This window comes from Thunnus maccoyii, chromosome 23 (assembly GCF_910596095.1).
Source record: "Thunnus maccoyii chromosome 23, fThuMac1.1, whole genome shotgun sequence".
Taxonomy (NCBI): domain Eukaryota; kingdom Metazoa; phylum Chordata; class Actinopteri; order Scombriformes; family Scombridae; genus Thunnus; species Thunnus maccoyii.
In genome coordinates this window covers 6,392,674-6,405,040 of record NC_056555.1, presented here as the reverse complement: position 1 = coordinate 6,405,040, position 12,367 = coordinate 6,392,674, and the positions used below count along the sequence as shown (strand labels likewise).

The 12,367-nt window shown below is 42.3% G+C and overlaps 1 protein-coding gene across 1 annotated transcript in view; it reads right to left on the bottom strand.

The window, feature by feature from the left end:
* Nucleotides 1-3,896: 3,896 nt before the first annotated feature.
* The window catches only part of gas2l3 (growth arrest-specific 2 like 3), a 28,243-nt gene continuing 19,772 nt past the window's right edge, over nt 3,897-12,367 (bottom strand). Inside the window, exons 3-9 of the mRNA XM_042403903.1 lie at nt 11,593-11,779; nt 10,346-10,464; nt 9,240-9,381; nt 7,607-7,670; nt 7,375-7,516; nt 6,184-6,288; nt 3,897-5,486 (exon numbers count right to left, since the gene is read on the bottom strand). Coding sequence (XP_042259837.1) covers nt 4,098-5,486; nt 6,184-6,288; nt 7,375-7,516; nt 7,607-7,670; nt 9,240-9,381; nt 10,346-10,464; nt 11,593-11,779 — 2,148 coding nt within the window. The 3' untranslated portion in view covers nt 3,897-4,097. The remainder of the gene's footprint in view (nt 5,487-6,183; nt 6,289-7,374; nt 7,517-7,606; nt 7,671-9,239; nt 9,382-10,345; nt 10,465-11,592; nt 11,780-12,367) is intronic.

The following is a 12,367-nucleotide window of genomic DNA, read 5'->3' as shown; positions in this document are numbered from 1 at the left end:
CTGCACATTTCTCTGTTTGCACTAAGTCACAAACAGACAGGCCAGATGTTTAACAGATGAAATACAGTGTATCTTAAACTGGGTTTAAAATTTACAAGACAAATGATTTTATGTTTAAGTCCAAATGTGCCATTTATCCTTTTTTTACGTTCAAGGTTCAGCCATCAGTGATATCGGGGTCATGAGGTCAGTAAACTGAAGATGCAGTTCACAAACCAAAAAGCAAAAACTGACAAAGTCAATGAACACAACATCGCACAATTTTAACAATTTATCCTTCACACAAAATAAGAACAAACAGTGTTTCTGCATCTTTCTGTTTGTTCTTTAAAAACTGATGTTTTAACCTCCTGCTTACTTGTGTGTTCATAAAGTGACTAAACCACTTAGTTCAGTCATTCTCACACTGGATTTTAATATATTGAATTCTTCTGGCTGTCATGGTGCTGATTGATTGTTAACCTTTGTCGCCCATGTGCCATGACTTCTCTCAGGGTTTTAGACTACGATGCACCGAGACGACTGATGAAACCTTCGACTTGGTCTTTAAGCCTGTAAATGTCTGTCAGTATTTTATTAAGCTACTCAGCTGAACTTTCTGGTCTCATGACTGTTTTGTTTTTTTCTAATTTTTTTTTATCCAAAACAATATTCAGACACATGTTTGACATATGAGATCAACTGTAATTTGTAATTTAACATGTTTTGTTATTTAATAAAAGCCTACAGGTGAAAGCTTCCTGCTGTTCTTTCCTCAGGTTTGCTGTATTTACAATAGTAAAAAAGAGGTTTACTCAAAGATGCTCCACAGCAAAATAATGTTGATAAAAAGCAAACATTTCAATTGATGTTAACATTCAATGAATGAAGTTGTATCACTTTAAAACCAAAGAGCAAAAACATCAAACTACAGCTTGTGATGGCTGCTGGGCTCACATGTATATACAGCAGGTGCCTCAGCAGTCAGTCTCACACATTACTGATGATCTGACTGCATACTTCATTTAATTTCAAAGTGTAATATGTAAGATTTGGGCAGGATTTTAGTTTAAAACATAGAGTCATGTGTGGTTTTCACATTTTGTACTTCCTTTGAGCTGGGTCGTGACAAGCTATAGAAGTGGAAAGTATGTGTTTTTTTTCCCCTGAGAAATTAAGTCTTACACCTGTAACCTGTGATGCACATGGTCACTGCAGTTTGCTGTGAAGTTCAGTGTCCAGTTATGTCTTGTATGACTGTAAACTAATTGGCTCTGGTCCTCAGTAAACTAATTAGTTACACAGTTAACAGCTGAATCCAGTTAAACTGACATTCCTCCTCTGGATCTCTGCTGTGCTGCATGAACCAAACATAAATATAAAGTATGGAAAAGTGTTTATTTGCAGACGCAAAGTCAGAATATACAATGACTATATCAACAGAGGAAGAAAAAACTGTAATTCGGGGGGGGAAATAAAACTTTTAGCAACAGTTGTATCCATTTGAAAAAAAGGTGTTATTTGTTAGAAGAAAGTTAAGAGAATTAGGGAAGTGTAGATAACATTTTAAACTTTAAATAGCAACACATCTCTATTTATGTTATATCTCTATTTATAATCCAATACACTGTAAATCACAACTGAACCCTGATGCAGTGTTTCATTAGAGCCACTAGAGGGCAGCACAGCACAGCAGATGACTTTTGGACAACTTTTAAAAAAATGGTCATGATGTTCACTTCTACATACTCCAGGTCAGCCTGTAATAATAATAATAATAATAATAATAATAATAATAATAATAATAATAATAATTGCATTCATATAGCACCTTTAAAAACAGTTTACAAAGTGCTTTGATGGACAAAGCAAAAGCAGGATACTCAGAAGGCCAAATAAAAGCAAGACAAAATGAATGTGAAGATAAGATAAAGTTAAAACAAGAAGACAAAAGAAGCAAAAACACAGCAGAGAGAAGACAGATGGATGACGAGAGATAAACACAATCAAATAAACTGTAGTTTATTTTCATTTTACACGGGTGTTTTTGTTTACTTTGGCTAATTAGACTTCTGCTCAGGTTGCTGGAATTTATGTAAAGTCACCAGACTCAAATGCACTAATAAGTGTGATAAAGGTGTAATTTATCTCAGTCCAACAGGTGTAACTAAGCCGACATGAGAGTGAGGGAGACGTTAATACCATGCATGTATCAGGTCAATACGCCTTTTTCACAGCAGACATTTTGCTGTCATCGTAGGGAAGCTCAAGTGTTACTAATAAGTTAATGTTAAACCTTTAATTATTAATTTTGTGTCTTTTTTGTCACTCAGCAGCAGAAACAAGCTGTAAACAAAACATTGATTTATAAAGTCATTTTATTATAATGAAAATAAATCCAATATGACTTCTTTTAGCTTTGTCTTGGTCTCTATCATCTCCTGAAAGACATATTTGACTCTTTAGCTGTTAAATGCTTCACCAGCTAGCCGGTAGCTGTTTGGTTTCAGGCAGGTAGCATACAGAAGGTTTAACAGAGCCCTATTATAGCCGTTTTAAAATGTGTTTCTCAAGGCCTTAAAATATATTGTTTCCTTCATTCACCGTTTTGTCCTCCTGCTGCAGCCAATTAAACAGTAGCAACAGCATTTCATCTGTAGTTATTAATAATATTAATCACCTGTGTTGCTTTAACTGTTTTGTTTTTTACAGTCAGAATATTATAAGCACTTCAGAAGCTTTAGAGAGAAAAACAACAACAACGTGCAAACAGGAAAACATATTAAATAAGACACAGGAAACATAATAAAGCTCATTTTTAAAACAATTGTCCATTTATTAATCAAAATGACAAAAAAGGTAGCTGGAACGAGAGACACAATCAACAGGATCAACATTCAAATTGTGACAAACACAGAGGTTTCTGTAAAGTGCCAAACAAGAAAAAAGCCTCACTGATAATATATATAATATAATATATACACACTGTATATACACACACACACACACACACATACACAAACACCACATAGAAAACTAGAATTTTAATACACAAAAAAAAATTAGAAACCATATAAAAACAAGTAGATTCTGCTCTATAATGATTTCGGCCGCTGGAGGACCTTTGAGTGTTTTCTGGTAAAAGATAAGAGGCGTTTGATCAGTAGTTCATCTACGACTCAGGCTTTTCACCGTCAAACCAAAGTCATGAGTTCTCGTACACACTGTGCAATTTTCATCAATAAAAACCATTCACCCCCCCCCCCCTCAAAAAAAAATATCAACTAATACATTCTAATGCCGCTCAGACAGATTTCTGATGAAGGCACACGACTGAAAGAATCCTTCCTGTTGGCGTTTTGTACGGCGCCATCGAGAAAAACCCTCCGACTAGATATCATTTATACAAATTCAGACACAAAAAATATCTATCTGACCATCCGCCAGTGGAAACTATGTTCTCACTGGAGACAAAAAAAATAAACCAGAAACCATGATTTGTGTTCCAGTTGTCTCACTGACCGTCAAAAATGATCCAACTTTGGTAACCTGTTGGAGAAAACAGGGCACACAAGCTGCTTTCCCACGTCAACAACAAAAAAAACTCATCTTTTTCCTGCAAATGTTCACCTAAGTGCGTTTTTACTAAATCATGGCTGTTAAAAGCTAAAAAAAAAAAGCTTTGAGGTTAGTGTTTCGACATGATTTCTACAAAAATTCTATCCTTTGTTCTGACTAATTATTTTACACTGTAACGGCTGTACATGTAACCAAGGTGAAAATGTAAACATTGTGCAAGTTTTAGTGTTAATAAGGTAGGTACGTGGAGCTGACCTCTCAAAAAAAAAAAAAGACCATTAATTCATCACAAAGACGAAAACATACAAAACATGACATCTTTGACCCTTTTGGATTTAAAAATAAAAGACTATTAAATAATATACAAAATTCAACAAACAAAAATACATTTTCAGACACAAAAAGGTCAAAATGAGAAGCATTCTGATGAGGATTAGTGACAATATTTATATATCTGAAGAGTCTGAGCTCCAACAAGTGCTGGTTTGTGATAAGAAGCTGTGTGCTACCAGCCTGCTGGATTTTGGCCTCGGCCTCCGTTACGTCCTCTGCCTTCTTCTGCTGTTCATTTCGAAGTAGGGGTCCTCACTTTTGCTCTTGCATTGTGGGATCTTCTTACTGACGCTGATCTCGGTCTTAACAGCTTTGACGTTGGGGCTGGTTTTCTGCGGGGCCAGGGCTTGCGCTGCAGTTGCTTCAGGTTTTAGAGTGGACTTCCCGTTGATGGGGTTAGTTGTGGCTGCTTGCTTCCGCCCCGCCCTCTGTGCTGTGGCTGGTGTTTTCTGATTGGCTTTGCTGGCGGCAGGAGGGCCTGTGTTGCCCCCTGGGACCCGCCCGGGGACAGTGGTACCTCGTGGAGGGGCGGGAGCTGCCTTGGTCGGGGCGGGCCCCTTAGCTTTGGCTGTGGCTTCTTTGCTCTTGGGCAGGGAGCAGGCGGGTTTTGGCAGTGCTGGGGAGGCTGTCCGTGAGCTGGGGTTGGGTGTCCGGGCTTGTGGAGTTGGCGTCGCTGCTCTTGGAGTTGGCATGGCTGCGGGCCGTGTTGCCGTACGCACCCGCCTAGCCGCCTCTAGACGGAGGCGTGAGGCTGGGGAACCGGGACGGCGCTGTGCAAGGCGAGAGCGCTGGCTGGCGCCCGTTGGGGGTCGGGAATCTTTAGAGGTGGGTGCCCGTACTGGTGCAGTGACGGGGCGAGGCACGGAGGCAGCGGTGGGGGAGCTGCAGGGGCTGGAGGGTTTGGGACATTTGGAAGACGGCTCGGGGCAGACGGGGCTCCTGGGCTGAGGGGCGGCCCCGCGGGGTGACAGTCTGAGCTTCGGCTTGGGGGCAGGGCTCGGATCTGCAGGAGCAGGTGATGGAGCTGCTGATGGGGTCACAGCTCGGCGTTGGACATGCACACCCTGACTCCCCGGGCTGGGAGACTGTCTTGAGGAGCTTCCCACAGGCGTAGCAGGCAGAGAGGAGGAGCCTTTGGTGGTGATGGACAGGGGCAGCTGGGTGGGCTTCCTGGGGGAGGACGATGTCATCTGGAGGTTCTTCTTGGGCGCTGCGGCGGCCCCCTTCCTGGGCAACGTGGGCGTGCAGGCTGGAGAGGCGGCGTAGGACCGACACGACTGGCTGGCAGCTGCCACAGGCAACGGCTTACAGGCTGAGCCGGAGGAAGAGGAAGATGATGAAGTGGAGGAGGAAGAAGAGGCAGAGGAGGAGATGAGGTTGTTGACAGCGGCGAGGGGGTCCATGTCGGGAGGAGGAGGTGGAGCTCCAGCGCCATGGTGACCTCCCAGGCCGGGGGGGCCTTTCTGAAAAGCCAGGATCTTCTGCTCCAGAGTGGTGAACTGCAGCACTCGCAGCGGGTCGTATTTCATCAGGAAGCCACGCAGCGTGTCCCAGCCGCCACCCACACGCACCATCACATGTTTACCATGAAGCATCTGACAGATTAAAAAAAAAAAAAAAAACATTTGGTAAGTCAATTTCCTCCTCTGGTCATTAAAGTTTAGTGTAACATTTCTTTAAATGAAACAAATCTTTCTGGACATCTGGACAAATTCCTCGAAGTCCCTTAAAATAGCTGCTGCAGAGCTATAATCGTCTGTCCTGAGTCCTGGCACCATGGACAGCAGTGTAATTATGATGTAATCGTCTAAAACAATCCGCTGCTATTGGGTAACGAGCTTATATGTGGCCAATCACAGCATCCGGTGATGCAGTGAGGACTGCTGCACATCTTTTCCAGGTCACACACTGGAAGCAGCCTGTGTTGCCAGAATGTGTACTATGTACTTTAATAGGATATGAACACAGGATTTAGTTGCATGCAGGGTTGAACTAATACCAATTTAAACAGATGTAATGAAGTACTTAAAGTTTTAACATTAGACATATTGGCTGTTGCAGTTTAGTTACACAGTATGCAAATAACTTGTACTTCTACTTGGTCTGAGAAAAGTTCTCTTTTTGTTTTCACCAGTCAACAAAGAGTCGAGACTTATTTCTACAATACACTAATACTGACCTTTCACTCATTCTGCTACTTCTGAACGGGACAATTTAATCTGGATCACTTGTGTGAAGTGATCCAACACTTCAGTCTACTACCACTGCAGAGAGTGTGTTCAGAGCTCTCACCCGAATAAAGATGGTCTTGTCTCCCAGTCTGTAGCGGCCCTCAGACAGGTACTCAATGGAGACTCTGTTAGAACAGTTGCAGGGCGGGTCGTCCATGCCGTGCTCCTAGACGCGGGAAAGGGACAATAGAGGAGCATAAGGACTCTTTGAAAGCAGTAATATGATCGTGTTAGCATATCTAGACTAACATTTTATATTTAGAAGATAATTTAGTGTCACCCTCAGGTGGCTGCATATGTGAGCAATAATGTAATTACACCCGCTGAATCAGTCACATGGTTTGTTGTTTAAATGTACAATATGAGATACAACTGACAAGGTGAAGATGACACGTGAGAGTGAAATAACTCATATTGACAGCATTTGCTGCAAGCTGCTTATTTGCTGCTACTTGAACGTATAAGGGCCGACACATGTGGGAATAAATATACTAGTTGCTAGATGCTTTTATCTAAAAGGCCTTCCACTTCAGTGAGTGCAGTTATTTTTAGCATATCTGAGTCCTTTTGGAAGAAAACCCCCAACTGACAGTGTTAGTGCTTTGTTTTACCCACTAAGCTAGACCTGGTTATAAACCCACCCAACACTGACACTGTCCATCACAGATGATTCACGAAGTGTTGAGCTGATGGAGGAAAAGATGGAGTATTCACACTGGTGCATGAACAGAAAGTTTGTCTCTGTGTGCTCTTTTGGCTGTATGATGCCACATATCTGTAGCCTAAGGGTCACGTGTGACAGCGAGTCACAGGACGCCATGGGAGCGTCACGTGGTCGGCTGTGATGCGTCATGTACCCTGTGGGGCGCCAGTGAAGCGGCAAGAGCCGCTGCCTGCCGCCATCTTGGCTCGGCTTCAACTGGGTCGCACATGTTCAACGCTAACGTGATCAGCTGCTTTACTTCTTTGAAGTGGGGGCATGATGGGGAGGAACACGAGACCGCGTATGAATTTATCGCCTGTCCGTGTGTGGCCAGCAGTGAACACCATCATCTGGACTGAGGCTACACGACAGCTCACCAGTATGAGTGACAAGTGTTTGAGGGCAGTAATTTGACCGGCAAAAGAAGAGGAGAGCCATTCTTGTGCCACGCTTCTTGCCTCCAGGTGGAAAGTTTCATGTTCTACCTGTTTAAAACCCGTGTGGCGCTTGTTTCCTGTTCATACGTTCAAGCTGTCAGTCAGAACTCACCCCCGGCTGGTAGAGGCCGCCGTGCTGGCAGCACACGCTGAAGGTTTTGACGGCCGGAGGCGGCTCCTCCGTCATCAGCAGAGTCTCCTCCAGCTCGATCTCCTTCTCCAGCTTCACCAGCACAGGAGGATCCACACCGTACCTGACAAACATGCATTGTTAACAGGTGCATCATCAATGTTGAACTGTTGCCTAGTTGTTGAAAGCAGAAGCTGCTTCTTGGGAGACTTACTTGGAGACGATGCGGCCGATCTCCAGCAGACAGAGACAAACCTGCCGAGGCTCCTTGTGCAGCACTGAGGAACAAAACACAACAGCAGTCGCAAATTAACAGCCTGACTTTTACGTAAAATAATGTGAAGAAGCAGCTGCCATTTCTGCTCTCTGAGTCTTTAGACAGTGTATAGAGGGCAGAACAGGATGGCAAGGATGATCTATGACTAAATCCATGTTTGAAAATGTGACATTATGAGCACATAATGTAAAGTTAATTATTCCCTGAGGGGATGTTGGGTGAGTCAAGCAGAAGAGAACAAAGGTTTGGACTGAAGAGCAAAACTTTAAAAGGCACTGGAGGTCATTAACAAAACAAAAAAGATATGAAAGAATAAGAGAATCTCTGTCATTGTTGAAACAGCAGGTGTGCTGCACTCCTTTGGTCAGCTTTCTTTCTTAATCACCCCAATCCGTTTCTTTGGAGAGCCATTACTTGTAATGAAGTGATCCCCCATACAGAGTACTCAGGGTGATTGCTCTCCACGACAGATCCTATTAAACCATTAAGAAGTAAGGCTTAAACAACAGATTCAGCTCTTCAGCTCTGCAAAGTTATTATGCGCTTATGGCCGAGGTCCAGTCTGTTTTACACTCTCAACATCCTCCATATCAGCTCAAAGTGTCAGATTCCTGAGTCATCAATGATACAGGCGGGGCTGAAGTTATCTGCATCGTTCCTTGTTCTCACCCCATCACTACACTTTAGAGTTTAGTTTAATTATATGCATAGATTAGATGTCTAAGTGTGTGTGTTGTCCAGGTAAAAATGTAAAAAAAAGTCCTTCAGTATCAGTTTGATCTTGCACAGGACAGCACACACTTCTCCTATTTTTTCTTGGTCTAAACCTCCTTTTAGCCTGATTTCTGGCCATGCTCTGTAAAGAAATGACAGCTCAAGAAAGGAAAAAAGGAGGATATTTTTCCCAATATGTATAAGTTCCAGAGATTCAATATGGTGACAGTAGCCAAGTACTTGCAGGAGAACTCATCATGATACCATTTAAAAAAAAATTCTACTTCAAAATCATGACCTGACTAGTGTAAGACTACTACTGCAGTTACTTGGGACGTTTCTTGCACTTAGATTCCCTGGAATAAAACATTTACCACATGACGAAGATGACATTCTTTTTCAAAACATCCTGCTCGGTTCTGCTTGCTTGGATAAGTAGAATTTTACCTTCCTTCGACTCTGCAGGAGCTACTATCACAATCAGTTGGAATTTTTTTTCGGGTTATTTGAGAGGTAGGATTGTGACAAACTATCAAACTTTGTCAGAGTATCACCAGTGACAATTTAATGAGTTACTATGTGTTCCTGCAGTAACAGCACAGATTCATGACTATATAACCAGGAGAGGGTTGTCAGGACAAATCGACCAAAAACAAACTGTTCTTGTTTCCAAAAACCCAAAGTTCAGATGTTCAGAATCCAATGCAAAAAAGAAAAAGTCCCTTTAAAAAAAGACCTTACAAATAACAGTTTACAGAGGAAGAGTGGTTTTGTGCATCTAGAAGAATGAAAATCAAAGAAAGAAATGATGTGTTTACTTTAGAATAGTTTTGGTAATATCTGCTGCAGCTCTTACCGAGGCCCTCTGACTCAAATAGGTAGGTCTCCTCCACACCGATGTGTCGACACCAGGCCAGGAAGTTGGCGGTGTTGTCGCGGGCAAAGAAGGAACCTGGAGAGGCGTCCCGCTTACATGCAACCTTCCTTGTGGGGAACAGCTGTCAGGAAAAATAAAGTCTTTATGAATCATCATCATGAACCTGAGTGTGGACATGTAGTCAAGTAAGAAGATTTAAAAACATTTACTCTAGAACGCAATTAGAACAGGATAAGTTGTTTTTGTGCTTTTAAAGTGTATAACTCGCTAATGTAATGCATGGGAAATAATTTACCTCCCCATGAAGGAAACCTCTCTGTTAGCTCTAGCATCTAGTGTTTTAGTCAGAGCCCTGGATTTTAAAAAGTGGTGGACAGTTTGCACAGAAATGCGTGAGGAAGAAGTTTTAAGGTAAGATATTAAAGTGTGTTTTTAGTAGTGTAATGAATAGTGCAAACGGTTACTATCAAGGCTTTAGTCAGTTTGATGTGAGAGTGTCAGTGTGTGATTTGATGAAAGCTAAGTGGGGTGCAGAATGATGGCTTTGGATGAAAAATGCATCATGTAAAAAATAAAAAAAAATTTTTTAAAAATCACAGACATGTGTGCAGAGTTTCTTAATCAGCCTGTGTGGCTGATCAATAATACTTATCAAATCCTGTATTGACACAGTTCATCATTAGTAAAGTTCTGCCTGTCTACACAGCAGGCATCTGGAAATATCCATGTATAATTTATCATGACATTGTGGCATCTTATTTTATAAAAGTGAATTTTAAAAAATACCAGATTGTATCAAAATATTAAATGGACAGACATGCAACAGAATTAAAAACTGCAAAAAGTGGCAAAAGTCCACCTCCTCCAGCTCTTACGCTTTAACAGAAAACTGAACTGTAACATTTTGTAACAAAGGACACCACATATATAGGAGAGGAATACTTCATACCCAGCATATTAATTTAGTGAGAGATTTGTCCATACTGTGACCTGCAGAGCTCTCACCCAACATCCCCGTGTGTGAGCATGAAAGCTGCCCTTTGGACGAGCGTCCGAGCTATTTTCATCTCTGCTGTCTGACTCACCTTGCAGAGCGCTGAGGGGCAGCTCTGGGCGATCTTAGTCTGCAGCACGCCAATAAGCTGGCAGAGCTTCACACCGTTGTTCAGCTCCTCCATGAAAAACTCTGCTCTGACCTCCTCTCCTGCATGAGAATGAAAGTAAGAAGGGAGTTTTAAATGTACACGCTGGAACCAAGCACAATGCTAATTATTCTACTTTTTTCATCTGCAAGAGCCCTTCATAGAGATGAAACTTGTCTACCTTAATTCAACTTTTTGTGGGTCAAATATATGTGCAGAACAACAATTAACATAAAATTGTTTCATTCTATGAGCAGGGTTTTCTTCTTTCTATAGTTTCTTTTGTTGTGGGACTTTACAAAAGTCTGCACGTTGTAAAACTTGCTTTTTAAACAGATGAGTCCCCAACAGACCCCTCGACGACTTGTGGCACTCCCACGACCCGTAATTGTAAATCACTGCCCTGGGAAACTTAACAAAAGGCCATTGAATCTAACAGAGTTCACATTGGGAACTAAATCCACAATGCCCATAACACTAAGTGACAAAGATTGCTCCACAAAAGTTTATTTTCCACACGACGACAGAAGAGCCCAGAGGCTTGAAACTTTATCCACTGCACGCCACCTGTTCTGCAGCACCAGGCCCCTCAGGATTGACGATCAGAACGGTCAAACGGTTTTAAAAAGTCTAAAAATGTAGGATACAGGTCATCTCGGTCACGGTACCAATAACTCATGTTGAGAGTGAGGTACCTGCCCACATTCCTTGTGAGAAAACTGTCTGAGCGCTTCTAAAAACAGCGGTTTCGCCAGTCAACAATAGAGTCAGTTTCAATTTCCTCACTGCTCTATTGTATGCTAAGGGACAATAGATGTCAGTATAATAGCAGAGACGACGAAATGAGGGATTTTGTTCCACTGCTGTTTCTGTGGCTTGCTAAGGCCGGGTTGGAAATGGCAACATTCAAATCCAATTACATGGGAGACCCGTGTCAATTGTGCTTTGGTATTTTCCTAGCCTCGAGGGGGAAACTGTTAGCGTGCAACTGCTGTGTGTTGATTTGAATGTGCACAGGTCTGAACACATTTACTCTGCAGTACATCCAGTCCTACTGTCTCGTTCTAGTGCTTTACAACCACGCAATAGTAAACATATTACACCTCAAAAGAGAGAAACACTGATTATTGTCAAAGAAACACTGATTATTAGAGGGGGCAAAAAGAGTAAATGAGGCGTGCAACATTTACCCAGCATGCCGGTGAGCCAGATGGCCAGATCCTCCTGCATAGGCACCAGGGTGGCTTCGTGTCGCACTGCCAGCCACTGGTCGTACTGGAAGACATCTGCGAGGCCGGGGCCGTGCCGCTGTGCCAACGGGCTGCGAGGGCTCCTGGGGCTCAGCAAGGGGGCGTCGAACTTCTCGCCAAACCATACCTGGAGAAGAGAAAAGTGGGGGATGGGGGGGATGAGAGAAGGGAAGAGAGGGAGGAAGATTAGCTGGAAGTCGACTGACAGATTTTGATCTATCTTGAGAGAAACAATGTAATAGAGCTAAACCTTTCTGGACATACATATTCATAAACATCCATTTACTGAATCATAATTTAAGAGGCATTCTGGGCAAAACAGCAGCAAGCAGCAAGATCTCAGAAGATGATCCAATTAATACAGTTTACATCATTTCCTTGTATGACTCAACGGATTAGAAGCAAACAGAAAGTCTGGCAGAATATTCTAACAGATTAGTGCGGCTGCCCCCTTATTGACACATCTACCTAATCTGATCCGAGTGCTACGTCATCATTCATCAGTCATGGTCTCACACATTCAACTTTAACGTTCATAAGACTGACACCTTCCTTTACGTCTAACTACAGACACTGGACAGTAAAATCACTAGTCCTTTTTAAAGCAGCATTATTTGATTATGGGATGTCTTCATTTGGAGTGTTAAAAAAAAGGTTTTCAGCTTAAACATTTAAACTTTTGTCAAAAATCTTTTTAGCCACGTTGATAGACAAT